This window comes from Haliotis cracherodii, unplaced genomic scaffold (assembly GCF_022045235.1).
Source record: "Haliotis cracherodii isolate W230 unplaced genomic scaffold, xgHalCrac1.p SCAF_11, whole genome shotgun sequence".
NCBI classification, from domain to species: Eukaryota; Metazoa; Mollusca; class Gastropoda; order Lepetellida; family Haliotidae; genus Haliotis; species Haliotis cracherodii.
In genome coordinates, this window is record NW_027266266.1 from 2,553,246 (window position 1) to 2,575,752 (window position 22,507).

At 42.3% G+C, this 22,507-nt stretch overlaps 1 protein-coding gene across 2 annotated transcripts; it reads right to left on the minus strand.

Annotated features, from left to right (window-relative positions):
* Nucleotides 1–792: 792 nt before the first annotated feature.
* On the minus strand, nt 793–22,422 carry LOC139456094 (splicing factor, suppressor of white-apricot homolog). 2 transcript variants are annotated; one of them, XM_071237617.1, is made up of 17 exons: nt 22,238–22,422; nt 21,133–21,299; nt 19,628–19,729; nt 18,591–18,664; nt 18,033–18,252; nt 17,743–17,810; nt 16,858–16,961; nt 15,533–15,742; nt 14,549–14,750; nt 13,031–13,205; nt 12,017–12,166; nt 9,899–10,075; nt 9,140–9,437; nt 8,448–8,705; nt 6,504–6,908; nt 5,421–5,517; nt 793–4,183 (listed from the first exon to the last, which is right to left on the minus strand). In XM_071237617.1, the coding sequence occupies exons 1-17, from the start codon at nt 22,420–22,422 to the stop codon at nt 4,097–4,099; spliced, it is 2,979 nt and encodes a 992-aa protein (XP_071093718.1). In that variant the 3' UTR covers nt 793–4,096. The 2 variants fall into 2 exon arrangements, with proteins under 2 accessions (XP_071093718.1, XP_071093719.1); XM_071237618.1 differs by having other exon boundaries at nt 21,839–22,329.
* Nucleotides 22,423–22,507: the final 85 nt, after the last annotated feature.

Below are 22,507 nucleotides of genomic sequence, written 5' to 3' on the forward strand. Positions count from 1 at the left end.
CAAAAATAAGGTGACCTCTGTCAAGGGAAGTTTAGACTGAGCAGCAAACACTGCAGCTGACAAATTTTCTCGGTGATTTACTTTCTTGACATGAAAACTTTATTAAACACACTGTATTCTGCAGTAAATGTATATGGCCTTAAGTGTAAGTATATATATGCACAACAGCATTTGTAGATTAAGTATGGAAGTCATGGCATTCTGGTCATAACCCTATGTTTACATTTAAGATTTCGGGGAGATAAAATGTCTATCATTACCATTACCTTTGTGTCCGTAACAAGAACGTTTTTTTGAAACATTCATATTTATCCCATTGCCCAGCACTATGTGAGATGATCACAAGGAGGTCTCACTGTCACAACAAGCGCCTGTCCATTGTACAACTCTCGGTACCCGAGTCACAGCACCCCTACTGCTTGCACCCTGATCCTGCACTATGTGAGATGATCACAAGGTCTCACTGTCACAACAAGCACCTGTCCATTGTACAACTCTCGGTACCTGAGTCACAGCACCCCTACTGCTTGCACCCTGATCCAGCACTATGTGAGATGATCACAAGGAGGTCTCACTGTCACAACAAGCACCTGTCCATTGTACAACTCTCGGTACCTGAGTCACAGCACCCCTACTGCTTGCACCCTGATCCAGCACTATGTGAGATGATCACAAGGTCTCACTGTCACAACAAGCACCTGTCCATTGTACAACTCTCGGTACCTGAGTCACAGCACCCCTACTGCTTGCACCCTGATCCTGCACTATGTGAGATGATCACAAGGTCTCACTGTCACAACAAGCACCTGTCCATTGTACAACTCTCGGTACCTGAGTCACAGCACCCCTACTGCTTGCACCCTGATCCAGCACTATGTGAGATGATCACAAGGAGGTCTCACTGTCACAACAAGCACCTGTCCATTGTACAACTCTCGGTACCTGAGTCACAGCACCCCTACTGCTTGCACCCTGATCCAGCACTATGTGAGATGATCACAAGGAGGTCTCACTGTCACAACAAGCACCTGTCCATTGTACAACTCCCGGTACCTGAGTCACAGCACCCCTACTGCTTGCACCCTGATCCATACACTATGTACAATTACAGAAACATCTCCATTTGGCTTTCCTGAAAGTGTGGAGAAAATATATACATACAATTTACACTCCGGCACCCTGTGCCTATAATTAGGACAAATAGCTCAGTAGTTTTTCAGTACTGTTCGGTCACAATGTTGGAAGTCTTATGTCTTGACTCAGGCTTCTGACTAGCAAAACTGCAGACTTTATATGAGAGAATAAGTATACCGGTAGCTGTTCGAGTTATTAAAACCAATGCAGCTGTAGCTGTGGTAGCACACACATCCTATTTGATTCTCCTAGTCTGATATTCTATCCTCAATCACTGTTTCCAAATTACTTGCCCCTTGAACCTCACAGAATCATTACTGACAGTCCACAATACTTGCACATAGAAAGATGAAGGTACTTCTGTGAAGTACTAGTTATGCTATATCACGACCTTGCTACATATTTACAAAACATCAAGATCTTTAAATATAGAAAGATCAGCATCTTTCTGGCTATCAGCGGTTCACCTGACAAGATATCACGTTATAACTTCTATCACTTGGAAAAATCTACCATACAGCCGTGAATATCTACCATAGAGCAGGGAATATCTACTATGGAGCTGGGAATATCTACCATAGACCTGGAAATATCTACCATAGAGATGGAAATATCAACTATGGAGCTGGGAATATTTACCATAGAGCTGGAAATGTTTACAATAGAGCTGGAAATATATACTTTTGACCTGGGAATATCTACCATAGAGATGGGAATATCTACCATAGAGATGGGAATATCTACTTTGGACCTGGGAATATCTACCATAGAGCTGGGAATATCTACCATAGAGATGGGAATATCTAGCATAGAGCTGGGAATATCTACAATGGAGCTGGGAATATCTACCATAGAGATGGGAATATCTACCATAGAGATGGGAATATCTAGCATAGAGCTGGGAATATCTACAATGGAGCTGGGAATATCTACTATGGACCGGGAATATCTACCATAGAGTTGCGAACATCTACCATAGAGCTGCGAATATCTACCATAGTGCTGGGAATATCTACCATAGAGTTGGGAATATCTACCATAGAGTTGCGAACATCTACCATAGAGCTGGGAATATCTACCATCGTGCTGGGAATATCTACTATGGAGCTGGGAATATCTACCATAGAGCTGGGAATATTTACCAAAGAGCTGGGAATATCTACTATGGAGCTGGGAATATCTACTATGGAGGTAGGAATATTTACCATAGAGCTGGGAATATCTACTATGGAACTAGGAATAGCTACCATACATACAGCAATCTAAATATAAAGCATCGTTAGACATACATAGACGGCCTCATATTTGCCCCCTGAGTACTATCCTAGGCTAACAAAAACAAAACAATGTGGTTGTCAGGCAACTGCTGCAGTGGGGATGCTGACTTCAGATATGTCTTTATTTCTTTCTTTAACAGAAATTAAACAACTGTGCAAGGTAGCACAGGAACTTTTCAAATATCTTTTCAAACAAATGTACAAATCTTATTCAAGGTATCCCTGATGGTTCATAATGTTCAATATGTTTTCTTCAGATATTTAACTATCTTATCTTATTGATTGCTACTTCAGAATTTCAATTTCAGAAAAATATCCTTTATGCTGACACACTTGATAGGCAACACCTGAGAACAGTGAATTGTTTCATAGGAAGAACACATAATAATTGCACCATGTCTAAGAGTTCTCTCATTATAGAGTTCTCTGGTGAAACCCTGACTTTGTCCAACCTGATATGACAAGATACCTAACTAGGTTAGGTTAACTGGCTCCCACAGGAGATAAATTGTAGATATCGCTGCAATGAAATTGCATCACAATGCTTTGCAGACCATTGTGACGTCATTGTTACCATGACATCACAATCAAATGACATCACTAATGGCTCTGCTACTGAAGCTGTTAGCAGTACTTTTTATTACACTGAAGACACAGCTTATTACTGTCTACAAACTGCAAAAGTTGGAAAGATGATGGTGGATGATAAATAGAATCTCACACTTGTGTCTTTAGATTTGAAATATATCAACACTCAGAGTTTTTTTTATCAACCCGTGTTGATATAATTGATATCAAAAGACACTCAGGTGCGATTTTCTATGTCTCCTTCAATTATGTGATGATGACTTACACAAAACAAAACCTCATCCACGTGGCTAAGTTTCAAACTCATTACCCCAACACCACACATTATCCCTAGTTCAATATCTGGCATCATCAAGTCACAATACTCTACAATTCACAAGGCAACTGAATTACTAGGTTTCTGATTTCACCCATCCTAAAAATCCAGAAGGTGTAAAAAATAAGAATTCCACACAAAAGACATATTTTTACCACTAAGCCTGGTAATCACACTTACGAAAAAAACCTAAATCCCAGTTTTTCTACCTGACCCAGACAATTGACACATGATCATAGACCTATAGATGATTGCTCAAAGATTGAGATGGAACCATGACATGCACTAGACACACCTTCACCAACACTCTAACAGTGTGTGGCTTTGATCTCATGTAAAAGCTATACAATTTAATCATTCATGTCACATTTAACAAAAATACCAAATGAAAATAGAGAATTTGCGGGTTGCCTTCTTCCCGGGAATCAAATACAAATATATTCAATAAATAAAATAAAATTGAAGAGTCTAAATTTATCTGTATTTCAACTACTAATTCAAAGGTTTGAGAAAAAACCTGCATAAACTACAGGTCTGAATGGAAACAAGGACATCTCCAACCAAGATATCAAGATTCAGATAGGTCAGCGACCCTGAGCTGTTGGCTTTTGTTTCGGAACTATAGGTTCAAGGGGCCAATTCAAGCAGAGGGTCAGTGACCCTGTATCCTGGCAACCTGAAGGACTGAGGGATTTGAATTTACAAGTGAAACCCTGATTTGGACATTGCGATGAATTGCTTCTTTCGACACCGAACCTGCAGCATCGACATGAAGTCTTCATCAGGGGTCATCATTCGGACCATCACCATCTTTTAATATCTCGTCTCGGGATGCCTTCAGCAAGGCTCTGACGCGGGACAGAAGATGCTGGAAAGACATTCATGAAGCGTGTCAGGGAAGAGTTCTGGATAAATTCAAATTTGATCGAAAGCGTTTCCGAACTGTTAGAAAGAGAAACAATCGAAGACGCATGTGGACATTAAACACTGATGACTCGCTGACCCATGATTACCCTTGGGGATCTCCTTGCCCTGGATTCCCAATGGAGATACAATCAATGGGTAATGGAGACCTACTTGCCATGGATTCCTAATGGGGAGACAATCAAGGGGTACTGGGGATCTACTTGCCCTGGATTCCTAATGGGGAGACAATCAAGGTGTACTGGGGATCTACTTGCCCTGGATTCCTAATGGGGAGACAATCAAGGTGTACTGGGGATCTACTTGCCCTGGATTCCTAATGGGGAGACAATCAAGGGGTACTGGAGACCTACTTGCCCTGGATTCCTAATGGGAAGACAATCAAGGGGACTAGAGATCTACTTGCCCTGGATTCCTAATGGGGAGACAATCAAGGGGTACTGGAGACCTACTTGCCCTGGATTCCTAATGGGGAGACAATCAAGGGGTACTGGAGACCTACTTGCCCTGGATTCCTAATGGGGAGACAGTCAAGGGGGTACTGGAGATCTACTTGCCCTGGATTCCTAATGGAGATACAATCAAGGGGTACTGGAGACCTACTTGCCCTGGATTCCTAATGGAGATACAATCAAGGGGGTACTGGAGATCTACTTGCCCTGGATTCCTAATGGAGATACAATCAAGGGGTACTGGAGATCTACTTGCCCTGAATTCCTAATGGGGAGACAATCAAGGGGGTACTGGGGATCTACTTGCCCTGGATTCCTAATGGGGAGACAATCAAGGGGTAATAGAGACCTACTTGCCCTGTATTCCCAATGGGGAGACAATCAAGGGGTACTGGAGACCTACTTGCCCTGGATTCCTAATGGGGAGACAATCAAGGGGTAATAGAGACCTACTTGCCCTGTATTCCCAATGGGGAGACAATCAAGGGGTACTGGAGACCTACTTGCCCTGGATTCCTAATGGGGAGACAATCAAGGGGTACTAGAGACCTACTTGCCCTGGATTCCTAATGGGGAGACAATCAAGTTGGTACTAGAGATCTACTTGCCCTGGATTCCTAATGGGGAGACAATCAAGGGGGTCTGGGGTCTCCTTGCTCTGGTTTCCTAATTGGGAGACAATCAAGGGGTAATGGGGACCTACTCTACCCGGCCCCTCAGTGAACTTACCTTGGACACTTCTCTGGGAGGTTTACTTGGATCTACTGCAGGGGAGTCTCTACCACTGGCAGTCTCCGTCAAGTCACTTTCTGATGGCAAACGTGGACTGTGGAACGAAAGAAACAATGTCATCAAGAGTCTTACAACTAATGTAACTATATGTCAAAAAATGGAAATTATGATTGTCTTTACTGCTGCGGTACTTTGTGCAACAGGGCATAGATGAAGTGTTTGATAGGCATTAGAAGTTGGGAGAACATGAATACATGACACTTTTTTAATGAAATTTTTAATTTCGAGCTAATTTACTTTCCGAGTCATGTCTGCATATTTAGAACAGTTATATACATCTAAAACATTATTTCATTTTTCTTAAATCTTACAATGTTCACTAATTTTGGGAAAAACTCAATAGATTGATGAATAGATGAGTGAAAAAATTTTGGTTACCCAATGAAAAATGTAATAACCCAATTAAAATAGAAACCCTAGAGTAAAAACTGAATTTCTCAAAAAGTTATCTGGAGCTCTGATAATCACAAGAAAGTGCATCTTCCTGAGGCAAGGGCATTAACTGACTATAAAAGTCCAGTTTCCACACTTGCCGAACTAGGCTGGTATTATGGGGTTACATTTTGGCTGGAATAACGAGTCTATGCATAGTCCAATAAAAATCCTGCAAAGAAATCAAAATCTGGTTCGTAAACTGTCATGCAGATTTCAGTCGATTGCAGAATTTGCAAAGCATGTGCACCGCCAACTTGTTGTCAACAGATATTTTCCAAATCTTGTCATATTTTTAATCAAGGTGCTCACGTGAATTGATGCACTTTGCGATGTAAGACCTGTTTTATCACAATATAGATCGTAAAGATTGATCAGATCACCAGACCGCCATTTTGTTTGAATGGAATCTGATTGGTACATAGGAGAGGCTAGAAAGGACATAACAAGCCACTGGTGGCGCTACGATCGAGCCCAGGAATTCCAGTCTAGTTCAGCAAGGGTGGAAACTGGACTCCCTTGCCTCGGGAAGATGAAGAAAGTGTGGCGTAAATATGTACAGGCAGGAAAGGACTATCTGAAACTTACGATTGTGTCATCTCATCATCCAGCGCCAGGAGGGGGAGTGATGGAGGGGGCCCGTGAGGCTGAGGGATGTCATCCACTGGGTCATCATTGTCATCAATCTCTATTATCTCAATAGTTGCATCTAATTCCTGAGGCCTTGGCACTACTGGTGGTGCCTCATCTTCACTATCTGAGGAACTATCTCTGCCATCAGATTTCTCATGCTCGTGTTCGGATTCAGAAGCTTTGCTTTCTTCAACACTTTTAGCTTCAGTTTTACACAAACTCTCTGTTTCTGTCGAATGCTTCCCACTCTTGTCTTTACTTCTGTGCTTTTCTTTGTCCTTCACCTTATCCCGACTTTTGTCCTTACGCTTGTCTTTACTCTTTTCCTTGTCCTTATCTTTCTTCTTCTTCTTGGGTGACCTGTACAACAATAGCAAACATTTTACATACAGTGGACCCCTGCTTATCCGGAACGACACCTGGAAACCCCACCTACTGGACAATATTTATGTAAAATTATAACATAAAAATCTCCTTTTATCCGGAATAACCTTTTATCCGATCTGGACAGAGAAAATCAATTACCAAAAGTGCAAAATACCCATGTCTCCCTCTAGTCGAACAGCAACAATGCTTGATGATGTTTGTGTTGCAATTCATCACCACGGCCAACACCAGAGGGGGGGCGGTGGGGTAGCCTAGTGGTTAAAGCGTTCGCTCGTCACGCCGAAGACCTGGGTTCGATTCCCGACATGGGTACAATATGTGAAGCCCATTTCTGGTGTCCCCCGCCGTGATATTGCTGAAATATTGCTAAAAGCGGCGTAAAACTATACTCACCAATACCAGAGGGGCGGAATCACATGATCACTGTGTAATTTGTTACATGTCTCGATTGTTAGTTGGGCAGTCACTGTCAATTGACACTGAGGTGAGGTTTGAGATGATCTCTTCAAGTAACATGCAATAAAAAAGGCAGCCGTGTCTCTGCACATTACACTGTAACAGTCGGTAGAGGTGAGGTGAAATGGGGTTTAACGTTGCGTCCAAGATGATTGTACTTATACAGTGTGTGGGAGTGTCTGCTTGTACTAGTCCAGACTGAGGCCGATTTAAAGTGCTGGCTTACTGAGATACCATGCCACAGTTTAACATGAATACCCCACTCAGACACAGTATACTGACTCCGAGCTGACCAGTCCTTGTTTTAGCCCCTTAATGCCGAGCGCCAGACAAAGTAACAACAAGCACAATCTTTTAAGATTGTTTGTAAGATCAAGACTGCATTCTGAGTGAGTGAGTGAGTGAGTGAGTGAGGTTTTACGCCTCTTTTAGCATTATTCCAGCAATATCATGGGTGAGGGTTCAGGAACTGAACCTGGGTCTTCAGCGTGACTAGTGAACTCTTTAACCACTAGGCTACCCGACCGCCCCAATGTGGGAGGAAAGCCCAAAGTGATTCAGATACTCACCACTGCAGTGAAACTCACATGCACAGATGTGGTGCTGACAATTCAAGAATCCCAATCAGGGCGAATCTGGGATTTGAACCCACTATCATAGGATTCTGACACACCAAAGGGAAGTAACTTCACAGTAAATAGCAGTTCCTGAGATGATGAGGTGATCGGAGCCCCCTTCCTCCTGACTGGTTAAGACACTATAGTTATCATGTAATTTTGTCAGATAAATAAGACAAAGCTTATTTGACATTGAGAAAAATAATCTTTAATGTCAGGATCATGTCTTTGGGATATTTTTTGGGATATAGTTTCCGCAGGATAACAGCCACATGACCATCATATCCTGGCAGGTACCCATTCACTAATGGGTGAAGAGATGAACACACATCTGTTGTCTGGGGTCATTATTTATCATATACTTCAACCGGTACCATTGACTATAAATAACAACAGTATGACCCCAAGGTGAGTATTTCACTGAACTCTTTTTCCTCACCTTGCATCAGACTTTTTCGGCTTTTTATGTTTGGAGCTAGGAGACTTTGACCTTGATCTCTTCTTGTTTCTTGAGGGTGACCTTGACTTCCTCTTCCTGTCTCGTGATCTAGATCTCTTTTTTGTCGGGGATTTACTTTTCTTCGGTGACCTTGAGCGTCTTCCTGTCCTAACTAGTGGAATAACTCTACGTGGTGACCTTGACCGTGACTTTCTCCTGCCACTGCCCAATCGGGGAGAGGGTCTTCGAGCTGGTGACCTTGAAACAGATGAAGCACATAAGTAGTCCTCACAGTATCTTTCAAATGTTCCCTCCAACTCATAATACTGCCAGCGAGGTCAAAGCTATAAATAATTTAAACGCACAATCCTCTTTACTAACATCTTCCTTTGAGTATGTTGCTGTACAACATTTTCGTTTCAAACATAAATGATTGTATTAACCAGACTGTTTGAGCAGAGCATGAAGACACTCTCCAGATTTACTTACTTTGAGTGAGCAAGTGTTGCTTTACGCCGCTTTTAGCAATATTCCAGCAATATCACGCCTGGGGACACCAGAAATAGGCTTCACACATTGTACCCAAGTGGGGAATCGAACCTGGGCATTCAGCATGACGAGCAAACACTTTAACCACTAGGCTACCCCACAGCCCCTAGCACACATTGCACAATTTGACAACTGATACATACCTCCTAATTACACTGAAAGCACTTGGTGGAGTGGGCGATCGTCGCCGTCGCCACTGGTAAACAGGAGACCTTGACCTTGACCTGTGACGGCCCCGAGGTGACCTTGAGCGTGATCTATAAGCTGGATGAGGTGACCTTGACCTTGACCTTCTGGGCCAGCCCCTCCTGTAGCTGTCATACCTGTCATGTTCTACTGGGTGATCTCGGTCATCACACGGAACTGACCGTTCTCGACTAGACGCAAACCCAGGGGTTGATGGACGACTGCTGCTTGGAGTCCCTCGGGGCGATGTAGAATCTACCACATTAAACATCACTCATTGTCATACATGCTATATGCAGCAACTAGGGTGGCTATCGATAAAGATCATGGAGATCAATAATTGTTAACGTAATATCAATCAATTATCGATAAATATCGGGGAAGTGACTTTGAGCAAATATGAAAAAAAAGAGTCCGAAAGAAATCAACATACTTCAGTCCACTGGATACTATCGATGATACAATTTTCATATCGATAATCGTTAATATTCCTTCCCATCTACGATAATTCTGATCATCAATCTTTTATGCCAGCCCTTGTACCAACATGGTTTTAAAATTCCTACTTGAACTTTTCCAGTAATTCTTAATCATTAATTGCACAAGAGGGTGTTCAGTACTTAAACCTGACCTGACTACTATAAACGACAACAGTTATATAATGCTGAACCAATCACAGAGTACATATCAAAGCAACTGCAGTGTTCTGGACTTACAGGATTCCTGTGCACCATCCCTGGATGACTCATCCGCTGAGGTAGGTTTGATTTTGAGGAGGTTGATAAACATGGCTGCTTTCCTTTTGCGTTCCGCCTGAACCTGCTTCTCTTTACTGGCTTGTGCAAGCTTCTCTCGAGCTGCGTTCGCCAGTCGGTCCTTCAGGCGTTCCTCAGCTGAGGATGTAGCATACTTGGCACTTAGTTCACATATTTACACATTATTCTTGTAAAAGGCGACTAATGGGATCGGGTGGTCAGGCTCTCTGACTTGGTTGATACATGTCATCGTATCCCAATTGCGTGGATAGATGCTCATGAGGTCAATCACTGGATTGTCTGTTCCAGACTAGATTATTTAGAGACCGCCATAATATAGCTGGGATATTGCTGAGTGTGGCAGTTAAACATCACCCAAACAAACAAATATTAAGTTGAGAGCCTTTAGAGTTGGACATAACAAGGAATATCATGAATAACAACATACACAGCATGTTTGGTCTACATCTTGCCCCCTCATCACCTGAAATGCTGTGTACGTATAATAAACAAGAGTCATCAGAAAGATGACATATCCCCCCGGCAGCTGTCTGTAAAGTAACCACTAGTAAATTTGCAATTCTGTATGTAATGAGTCAACAGCTGAATGTTCTTGTTGAATGTACATTGTTTACCCACTGAATGGTTTTCGAATTCTGGCCCGGAAACGAACTCGTTCCCCAATGGAGTCTAGGTCCAACATCTTTCCATAAAAGTTGTAAAAAACAAAAATTCGTAAAAAAAATATATCAAAAGGCACGACTTCAGTATGTGCCTGATAGCTTTGCCAAGTTTCGATCAAATACACTGAATGGTTTTGGAATTCTGCCCCGGAAACGAACCCCATACCCAATTGAGTCTATGTCCAACTTCATTCCATAAAAATTGAAAAAAGTAAAAATTAGAAAAATCCCAAAATATCCAAAGGGACCACTTCAGTATGTGCCTGATAGCTTTGCCAAGTTTCGATCAAATACACTGAATGGTTTTCGAATTCTGCCCTGGAAAAGGAAATGATTATGGACAGACGGTCAGACGGACAGACGGACGGACAGCCAGACTGGCTGATCACTATATCCCCCCGCATTATATGCAGGGGGGATAAGAAGTTATTATCCATTATATTCCTTGAATATGTTAATAAGTTTGTCTTAAAACTGTCTATGCATGGGTAAGATCAAAAGTTATCTCCTGGGATATATTGATTTCCTGATCATGTCAGTGTCTAACCTAGCCCAAGTGAAATTATTTATGCAAACCACAATATTACTCCAACACTGTAATGAAATAAATAATGGAAAGCCTGAATTTAATTTGAATGCAAAGCCAGAAAGTTTTCAACAAAGTTACATGATATCATAGCAACACTACAGCAAAGAAACATTGCCACATGGACAGGCTGCATGATCCTACCCCACCTAAGCAGCGTATGAAAGATTTTCTTCAACTTTCACATTACCTGTATTCAACCTTTGAACATGTTTGTGATCATAATATCCTTTGCTTAATAGCAAAATTGGAATGTGCAGTCCTCAAAGTTGTGACTAAAATTTCGGTCGGCAAATGACTACTTTGAAAAATATCTTGTGGCGACTAAATTCCATTGCTTCACAATTGTCGACACAACAATAAATAACTTGATTGACATTTGCTATGCTGTTTTCTCGATAGCCAGATTTTTTCTGATTGCAATGGAAGTCATATTTATGACCGTACTCATCGTCTGTGTCAATGAACATTTCGATAGCTCCATCAGCGTTACAAGGATTCGGTTACGCTCAATAATTCTGCAGTGCATCAAGTTTACGAACTTCTGGCATTCCGTTTCACTTGACAATAATATCATGGCAAAAGTATTTGCCATTTTGAATCGATTGTACCACCAAAGTTTTTGAGTAAAAACAAATATAACAGTAACATCGGAACTAGTAATGGTGATGTTTGACGTGATTCAAAGCGGATGGACGCAAATAATGACACAAGGATTGACTAGGCCGGGATTCTGCGATATTCTTGCACACAGGTTGAAAGAATACAACTCTGGATTCAGGGAGAGACAGAATGTGTACTGTTACTCACCCATTTTCTTCTCCAAGACTTCGAGTTGAATGTCTGACTTGACCTCTGGCTTGACCTCAACTATGACCTCTGACACCTGGCCTGAGTCGGAAACAGTCGGTGAACTGGAGGTGATGTCCGTGGTTCGCTCCTTCTGGCTGTCAGATTCTCCTGGAAATCGGAATGGGGTGACTTATAATTCCATGGATATAATGCCATCTGATGCATCATCTTCCCGAGGCAAGAGAGTTAACTGACTTTAAAAGTCCAGTTTCCACCCAGGCCGAACTAGACTGGAATTCCTGGGCTCGACCGTAGCGCCACCAGTGGCTATTACGAGTTATGTCCCTTCTAAGCCTCTCCTATTGGCCAATCAGATTCCACCTCTCATATCACATGCATTTGCTTCAAACAAGTGCAGTAAATCACGTGCGCACCTTGATTAAAGACATGCTTTGCAAATCCTGCAATTGACCAAAATCTGCATTACAGTTTCAACATTACAGGATTTCGATTTCATTCGCGATTTTGATTGGACTATGCATAAACTGGTTAGTCCAGCCAAAATGTAACTCCATAATACCAGCCTAGTTTGGCAAGGGTGGAAACTAGACTTTTATAGTTAGTGAACGGGAAGATGCTGATGCATTGACTCATCTAGACAGAGTCAGCGAGTGGGATACTACACGATGCTGATAAGTATTTTACTTGTATTTGAGCATGCCAGCTGCACTAGGGAGAAAAGATATGTAGGTGACATTTGAGGTGAGGTGAAATGGGTTTTATGTCGTGTTCAAGGTTAATGCACTTATATAGCGACGAGCATGCATGTGTGTGTGTGGCTACTTGTACCAGTCAAAATTATAAAGTAACTGGGAGACTAGGTTGTGTTGAAACATGCATCTGCGAAAAATGGGAAGAAATGTTAATTTGTGTGTGTATGTAGGCATACACCCAACATACACACCACTGTCACAGGTGACAGACCACAGCGTCTTAATCAAAATCCAGTTTGTTTGAAGTCCTCTTACTAACCCAATATTTCCCCTTCATTCTCATCTTCACTGCTGCCATAGTCAAAGAGAGGTTTCTTCAGCTGCGTGACATTCTCTGGCTCCTTGGTGCGCGTCTTGATGGAGAAGCTGACGGCCTTGTTTGCCGCCGCGGCGGCTGCAGCCTCTTCTTTCTCTTGCCGCTCCTGTTCTACCTCCTGCAAACATAACCAACTAAGTCAGGTATTGTGTTACTGTGGACCTATTCTACCTAGGACCCCCATATGGAGACCAGCACAGGAGCTGTAGACCTATTCTACCTAGGACCCCCATAGGGAGACCAGCACAGGAGCCGTGGACCTATAGACCTATTCTACCTAGGACCCCCATAGGGAGACCAGCACAGGAGCCGTGGACCTATAGACCTATTCTACCTAGGACCCCCATAGGGAGACCAGCACAGGAGCCGTGGACCTATAGACCTATTCTACCTAGGACCCCCATAGGGAGACCAGCACAGGAGCTGTGGACCTATTCAACCAAGGACCCCATGGGGAGACCAGCGCTGGTAGCTGTGGACCTATTCTACTTAGGACCCCCATAGGGAGACCAGCACAGGAGCCGTGGACCTATTCTACCTAGGATCCCCATAGGGAGACCAGCACAGGAGCTGTGGACCTATTCTGCCTAGGACCCCCATAGGAAGACCAGCACAGGAGCTGTGGACCTATTCAACCAAGGACCCCATTGGGAGACCAGCACAGGAGCTGAGGACCCCTATTCTTCCTACGAACCCCATAGGAAGACCAGCACAGGAGCTGTGGACCTATTCAAGTAAGGACCCCATAGGGAGACCAGCACAGGAGCCATGGACCTATTCTACCTAGGACCCCAATAGGGAGACCACCACAGGTGCTGTGGACCTATTCTACTTAGGACCCCCATAGGGAGACCAGCACAGGAGCTGTGGACCTATTCAACCAAGGACCCCATGGGGAGACCAGCACAGGAGCTGTGGACCTATTCTACTTAGGACCCCCATAGGGAGACCACCACAGGTGCTGTGGACCTATTCAACCAAGGACCCCATGGGGAGACCAGCACATGAGCTGTGGACCTATTCTACCTAGGACCCCCATAGGGAGACCAACACAGGAGCTGTGGACCTATTCTACCTAGGACCCCCATAGGGAGACCACCACAGGAGCTGTGGACCTATTCTACCTAGGACCCCCATAGGGAGACCAGCACAGGAGCTGAGGACATATTCTACCTAGGACCCCCATAGGGAGACCAGCACAGCAGCTGTAGACCTATTCTACCTAGGACCCCCATAGTGAGACCAGCACAGGAGCTGAGGACCTATTCTACCTAGGACCCCCATAGGGAGACCAGCACAGGAGCTGTGGACCTATTCTACCTAGGACCCCCATAGGGAGACCAGCACAGGAGCTGAGGACCTATTCTACCTAGGACCCCCATAGGGAGACCAGCACAGGAGCTGTGGACCTATTCTACCTAGGACTCCCCACGAGCAAAATAAGAGCTGACATAAACTGACCTTGAGGAAGAGAGTTTTCTTGAAGTCGTAGTATGGAAAGTGGACATGCCACGGATGGAGGAACTGAAAGCGGGTGTCATCCTTGCTCTTCACAACGATCTCAAACTCCACACCATTCTTCGCCACGTACATCGCCATCCTGTCTATGATTGGCTGAATGTCAGGAGGGGGCGGGACTATCTGACTTGGTGTCGAACTTCCTCTGAAAAGACAAGTATAGACATCAGTTAACTGAAGCAGGGAACTATAATGTCTCAGCCAGGCAAACCAGTGGTTGATAGCAACCTGTGAAGATCTTCTGCAACCAACACTTGCCATAAAAAGTCAGGTGTCCGGTGGTCAGGCTAGCTGACTTGGTTGATGCATGTCATCGTATTCCAACTGCGAGGATCGATGCTCATAATGTCAATCACTGGATTGTCTGGTTCAGGTGAGGTGAGGTGAAATGGGGTTTAACGTCGCGTCCAAGATTATTGCACTTATATAGCGACGTGCATGTACGTGTGTGTGTTTGTGTGGCTGCTTGTACTAGTCCGGACTGATGCCGATTTATAGTGCTAGCACACTGAGATACCATGCCGCAGTTTAACATGAATACCCTACTCAGACACAGTATACTGACTCCGAGCCGACCAGTCCTTGTTTTAGCCCCTTAATGCCGAGCGCCAGACAGGGTAACAACAAGTACCATCTTTTAACGTCTTTTGGTATGACGCGGTCGGGGATCGAACCCCGGACCTTCCGCTCTCCGGGCGGACGCTCTACCACTAGACCACGGAGGCGGTCGTCTGGTTCAGACTCGATTATTTACAGACCGCCGTCATAGCTGGAATATTGCTGAGTGCGGCGTTAAACAACAAAACAAACCAAAAGTGGTTGATACAATACTGGGGTCCTATCCTGAACCAGAGTCTAATGTTTTCAATATTTGGACGCAAATACAAGTTAGGTTTTTAAAACACCAAAAAACAATTCTTCGCTCACCCTCCTCCCTCGTCTTCCTGCTTCATGGCCCTCCTTGGCTGGAGTCCCTGGATGTGAGGTAGTTCCGAGGATGGCAGCACCACAGGCTCCGTGCCAGGGGGAGGGGGGAGACCAGCGTGGGCGGCAGAGGAGGGATACACTGTCTGGTTCGCAAATGGGGGCATTGGGGGTGGGGCAAGAGGGTGTGTGTCCCGGTCACCCACTGAAGAACTGGAAACAAAAGCATTACATGTGACATAAAAACTTGTCGTGTTGTCAGTGGAAACACTCAAGGGCTTCAATATAAATGGAAAGTGTTTGAAAACAAAGGGCATCTGGGGGGTTCAAGAGGTTAACTGCTATGGTATTTTAATTTCAACAATCTTTTATGTTTTACCATTTAGGTTAAGATGACAAAGATTCACAGGTATAAACAAGTGTCATCAGAAGATGATAAATCTCACCGGCCCCCACAAATTCGAAAGAACAAATCATCTGACTATTAGTTTACGTCCATCTTGATGAGGGAATTTCTATCCAAACTGTCTGTCCATATAAAAGAGTAGTTATCGAGCTATCAAAACAATACTATGGAATTGGGATTCAGAACTTTGTATTCCGATGTCAGGTATGACAATATGAACAGTAAGTAAAACTTGTTGCCATGGAAACTGAAAAAACATAAATTCTAAAAATCTCTAAATAGCAAAAGTGGCCAATTTACAACCTGGTCATTGTGTGTGCACAGTTTCATGAAGAAATACCGATTAGTTTTAGATACATGATTCAGACAAACACACCACTATGAACAGAGTCCAAATCAAAGCTATGGCCATAAAAACGGAAAAAAAATGTATTCTAAAAATGCCTAAATAGTGAAAGTCACCAGTTAACAACCAGGTCTTTGTGTGTGCACAGTTTCATGAAGAAATACTGATTAGTTTCAGATACATGATTCAGACAAACACACCACTATGAACAGAGTCCATGATGCCATGGAAACAGAGACAAATATATTCTCTAAAAATTTCCCAAGTAGCAGTTGACAACCTGGTCTTTGTGTGTATGAAATTTCATGAGGAGACCACCTATTATCTTCACAGGTCTCGCCTCTTACAACTAGCATAGGTTGCTGGGCACAGGTTCCGGAATCATGACGGGGGCACTTTGGGCAAACCCACAACAAACCAAGGATCATAATCAGAGCTAACTCGCAACCAGCTGAGCCTGGTAGATGATGCCTCTCAGCACGGCCTGTTGCCACTCGGCCAGCACTAACACTCATGGGTCATCCTTGACCTGCAACATCTGGAGACAGAGCCTCTCACTCAGATCGACACACATACCTATTTTCTGATACTTTCGCTGAATTCCTTTTGATAGACTTAATCAGCTGACCATAGGAAGTATCATTAATGGAGACAGCTGGCATCTTTATTGGTTTGCTCGGCTGAAAAATAAATAGAAATTGTCTTTGATTTTATACATACATGGGACTGTTTGTTTATACACAAAAAACATGATCATTGTTTACATGGGTTGTTGTCTTATCATGCTTACATTGACATACATAGAGATATAAAGTGTTACCATGGTTACAGATTCTTGCATGTGGTGTTGTCTTATCATGCTTGTAGTTACATAGACAAACAGATATATGGTGTTACCATGGTTACAGATTCTTGCATGTGGTGTTGTCTTATAATGCTCATAGTTACATAGACTTACAGACAGTGTTACCATAGTTACTGATTCTTACATGTGGTGTTGGATGTATTATATAGATACATACATAGACTGGGACTGGGACAATACACCAACTGTGTGATCTGATACATATCACGCTACCATGTTCACGATACTTGCATGTGCTCTTGTCTGTGGTGTGTAAGCCATCTTTTTCAAAGAAAGGATGGCTAAGTACCTGGCACACTGACGATTAACAGCTGGATGAAAATAGTTATGTTTTCACTACTAATTAGTGTTCTGTGCAACAGTTATTAAAGCAAACATTTCTGGCAAGAATCGATATTTTTTTACCTAGTGTGCGACTGTGATTGATACTTGCATCGAGAAATACAAACTTGTGATCCACCAATGCGTTGATGTATCGCCCCACTACTAATATACACAGATGGTGTAACCATGGTTAAAAATTCTTACATGAACTGTTGGCTGTATTACTTTGTTATATTTTCACAGATGGCATTACCATGGTTACATGTTCTTACCTGTGTTGTTGACGTTGGGTTCAGCAGGGGATGAAGGTAGCCATGTCCATCATCATCGTCGTCATGGCCTGAAAAACAAATCTGCCGCATAAGCAATTACAGGAAGCTGCAAACAGAAATAAACCAGTAAAATTCCTAACAAGTGTACAATGTTTGCAGCCAATCCTCGTGATATTCCTTGGACATTGGTAAAACTATCACCCTAATCTTTCTAAAATTCAAATTTGATAAAATCCTTTTCCATAACTTAAACAAACATATTGCCCCAAAACATGGCAACTTTGTCTGACCTTCGTCATCTTGTTCTTGCGTCTGTGGCTTGTATTTCCCCGACTTGATCATCTTCACCATGTGTTTGTAGTACTGGGACAGCTCGTTCTCGAAGTGCATGAAATCAAATTGGGGATTGCCCGACTGTTTCGTCTTGATGATGATCTCCATCTGAGCGCCGTGTTCGGCCACAAACTTTGCCGTCTTTTCAATGATGACGTTGGCTTTTCTGTTGACTGGCTGCAAGCACAAGAACACTTCATCTGATCAATACCTCGAAGGAAAGTACTTAAGTCAAATCAAGATGCCAGGTGTGCCCCGTCACCATCCTTTAATATATGAACTGATGCATAACTACGAAGTCAAGGCCAGGCAAACCAGGGGTTGATATGATGAGCAACACTGTCAGAATAGAATGAATTGCAATTAACAAATAGGGCACCTGTTTCAACCCAGGTCTCCATGCATGTCAATCAGTAAGACTTACAAAACCAAGCTAAAAATACTGAACCATATACACATGAGCTTTAGGACCTGATCTATGTTGAAGAAAATGAAGGATCACCAAGATTACGTACCAAGTTAACACCCTTAGGCACTTGTAGTTCTGGTGGGGGAACAAAGGGCTTGTCATCTTCTGATTCTCTTAAAGCTGGACAATAGAAAAAACAAGCATGAAATACTCATATCCCCTGCTAATCAAAAATGCTAATATTCAGGGATAAGAATGGGTATTTTCCTTTTCAGTTGAAACATCTTTTCAATGGAGCATGGTCATAATTTGGGGGTATTTATGGGGGGTGTTTTACAAATCTGTGGTCACTAAAATTCGCAGAAATTTGTGGATCCGCAGAAGATTCTCCCCCGTGAATATAACATGTCCGGTTGTGTGCATGGCATTAGCCCTCCAGAAACAAACACTACCACAAGTCGAAGTCGTTGCTATGGAAACTCGAAAAATATATTTTTTTTTAAATCTCATACTATCAAAAAGCACCACTAGACCTATCTATGTACAAAGTTTGGTTAAAATATCTCTCATGGTTTTTGAGTTCTGTTCCGGAAGTGAAAGGTAATGGATGGACTGACAGCACTCATTCCTATATACCCCTTCCACTTGATGGCAGGGAATAATAAAGGCAAATCCCAAGCTAAGCAGTGCAACCTACTCACAGTTGTATCACTGTGTCAGTCAGCTGTGGGAGGAAGACACGGAGTGACACAAGACTCGCCTTGGTGAAACACATGGCCACAAATGACATGCTTAGTAACTATCAGGGATTTATCTAGGACTCCAAACTAAGTGCCCCTGGCAGGCAAATTGCAAAAAAAACAGTGATAGTCTTCCAAATTGGATTTATTCTAATGTACTTACTTTCGTAAATTCTGAAGAATTGGGGGCAGTTTTAATTCAAACTGGGAATTTTACAGTCATTTGCTGCTGACTTGGGACTAAAGATCAGCCTCTAAACAGGTCTAGATAAAAACCTGCTGATGGTAACCAGTGTTAGAAATTGGCACTATCCTGTAGTCCTTTTAAGGGTATTGTTTTATGTTATCATTGTAAGGACTAGTGGACTAAAAAGAGCTAAGTTTCTAGCCCTGGTTACTCTACCTTGATGATCCTCCAGTATGTCTTCTTCGGGTTGGTCGTAGCTGAACCCAACTGCCTTGTAACCATCATGGAGGGACTCGTAGTACCGCTTCCATTCCTCCTCTACAAAAGGAAGGAGATACCATACATAAGGCCTCTGACCATAAAAATAGCACAAACATCTGACTTACCGTATTCGACATAATAAGTGCCAAGGGTGCTCTCAAAATTAGAAATAGGGGGCTCTTATTAGAATATTATTTTGGTGGAAAAAACATAGTTGAAAGATACATTTCGTGGTTTATGCTGACAGCTTGAAATGTTTATATACGACAGATATATTTTTCAAGAATTTAATTGCCATTAATTAAGGGTTCATATAGCACACGAGTGCGTGTTATATGCGAATGAATAAGTCTTGTGTACATTGATCAATCGGAAGGGGTGCTAATCGGGATTGTTCACTAGCCAATAAATTAGCAAATATTGCCATGGGCGCTTATTAGAGCGGGGTGCTTATTACGTCAAATACGGTATGCTGGAAACGGTGGGACTTGTATTAACATTTTCATTCCTCCTCTATAAAAAGTAAGGTACTGTAAATAAATATAACACAGGAAAAGCATTTGACTGGAGTAGTGTTCTCACAATAAAAATTCCTTGTCAAAATGTTATGAATTTGTTGTGTCCAAATTAATCTAATTCATAGTAAATGTTTATTCATAAGCCTGGAAAAGTTGAAGATAGTTTTAATACCAGTCAGGATTTCCAAAGAATGTTCTTGTACTGCCATATTGAGATGACTTTTACATGTTCTAGAGTTTTGACTGATTCAGAAGTTAAGATTTCATAAGCATGATAGAGACACAACATATTTCCATTTCAACTTCTGCACTCACTATAACATATGCAACCTTGTTAAGACTACTTGTGTTTTCGACCGCCTTCATATTCTACTTCCAGTGGATTGAGTGTAAGGTCAGTGGTTCGATTCCCTGCCACGTCATATCAGAAAATGTTTTTAGATGATACTTTTTGTTACCCTGCCTGGCACAATCAAGGGATGAAACAAGGACTGCTTGCCTCAGACTCAGTTTACAGTGGGGTATTTATGTTAAAAATGCGGCATAAGTTTGGACTAGTACAAGCAGCCACAGACAAAAGCATGCACACCACTATATAAGCATATAACTTTGAACGCAGTGTTAAACCATATGTCAACAACATCTCTTGCTCCTTCATCAAGAGAATCATTGTGAATCATCATTCACCTGACAAGGGGCAAACAAAAAGCTTCAAACATTGTAAAATGTTGTGTATAAGAATATAGAAGTTGAAAACAATATATGCTGTGCCTCTGTGTTCAAGGTTGATTTACAACAATGACCAATCAGGGTTGGGTCGGTTGCCACATACCCAAGCAATAATGATTGTATACAACTTCTACATCATGTAAAGGGACATGTGATTAGAATTGTTAATCATTAAATGTATAGTGTAACTAAAATACTGCTCATTATATCTACCTTGATATAATTCTGCTTCTGCAATATCTGTTCGTAGTTCCAGATATCGTTCTTCATCACAGGCAGCTTCAACAGCTTTTTCAGTCTCAGACAACTCAATGTTTTCTTTTTTGACATTCTCAGCATCATACGCAGACAGGTCATACAGATGTCCTCGGCCGTCATACCTGCCAAGTCAAGGTCATAACTCAGCACATATTCTTCAACAATATATCAAAAGTCGTCGACTTTTGAAGTAGTATAACAAAGGTATGTACCTGATAAAAATATGGCACCACAGCAGTATGAAGTAACTGCTCAGTTAATGAATAATTTTCATAAGGTTACCTGATATTTAGTCCTAATTACTTTTTCATATTCTTATGATAAGTACTGGCAATTTGGTGTACCTTGTCAAAGACAATTTTGAACAAATATATCTGCAACAGATACATTTCAAAGTCTTTATTATTGTTTTCAAAAAGTTATTTTTTTCATCAGTGCTTCACATATTTATGTGTTTTCTGCAATGTTTAGAGCCCAATATTCACGGTCAAGGAATCTTTTATCATATTAACACCAAAATGGCTCCCTTCATCGACACTAACTCTTACCTCCCAATTTCTATCTTTGACATGACAGGTACCTCTTGACATTATCAAGTTTGCTAAAGCATATTATATTAAGTGACAGAAAAGATGAACATTTCATCAAACCATTTTCATACCCAATATGAGGCCACACCAACATAGACGGAGTCTGTCAACACTTCAATCTGGAACGAAAACATTTAGATGGTGGTTTTTGTCCACCCATGGCTACAAACAAAAACATATCTGCACAATTCTCTAAATAATGTCCCATGTCATTGATGACATAGATTGTGCAGAATAATTCCGTTTGCCATCTGCCATTTGACAGCTGCGGTGTTGGTGGCGAGTTGCTGTTGAAGCCAGTTGTCTCCCTTCCCTTGTCATGTCACCTCCGGTAGCAAACAACACAAACCATTACCACTTTGCTACAAGACCGTTGTTCCTGCAAATTAATCTTGAATTAGGACCCGCGCGATTTGTAAACACGAGAAATTCGAAACTTCTTAGAATATTCCACTGGAAGAGCCACAGACCTGTCAATCATCAGACGATCGTCGCCCATCCATGGGATAAGCTGTTTCCCTTGATCGATATAAGATGCCTTTTCATCATCCCGAAACACTTTACAGGCATAACCAAATACAAACAAATCTTCAAGTTCACTGTTCGTCTTTGCCGTCTCAGGAGCATTGTCCTGAGCCCACCACATGGACGCCATTTTCGTTCAATTACTTGTGGGTCAATGAATTATCATTAGGAGGGGTGAACATGTTGTCGTGTTAAATCGTAAAACGTGAACAACA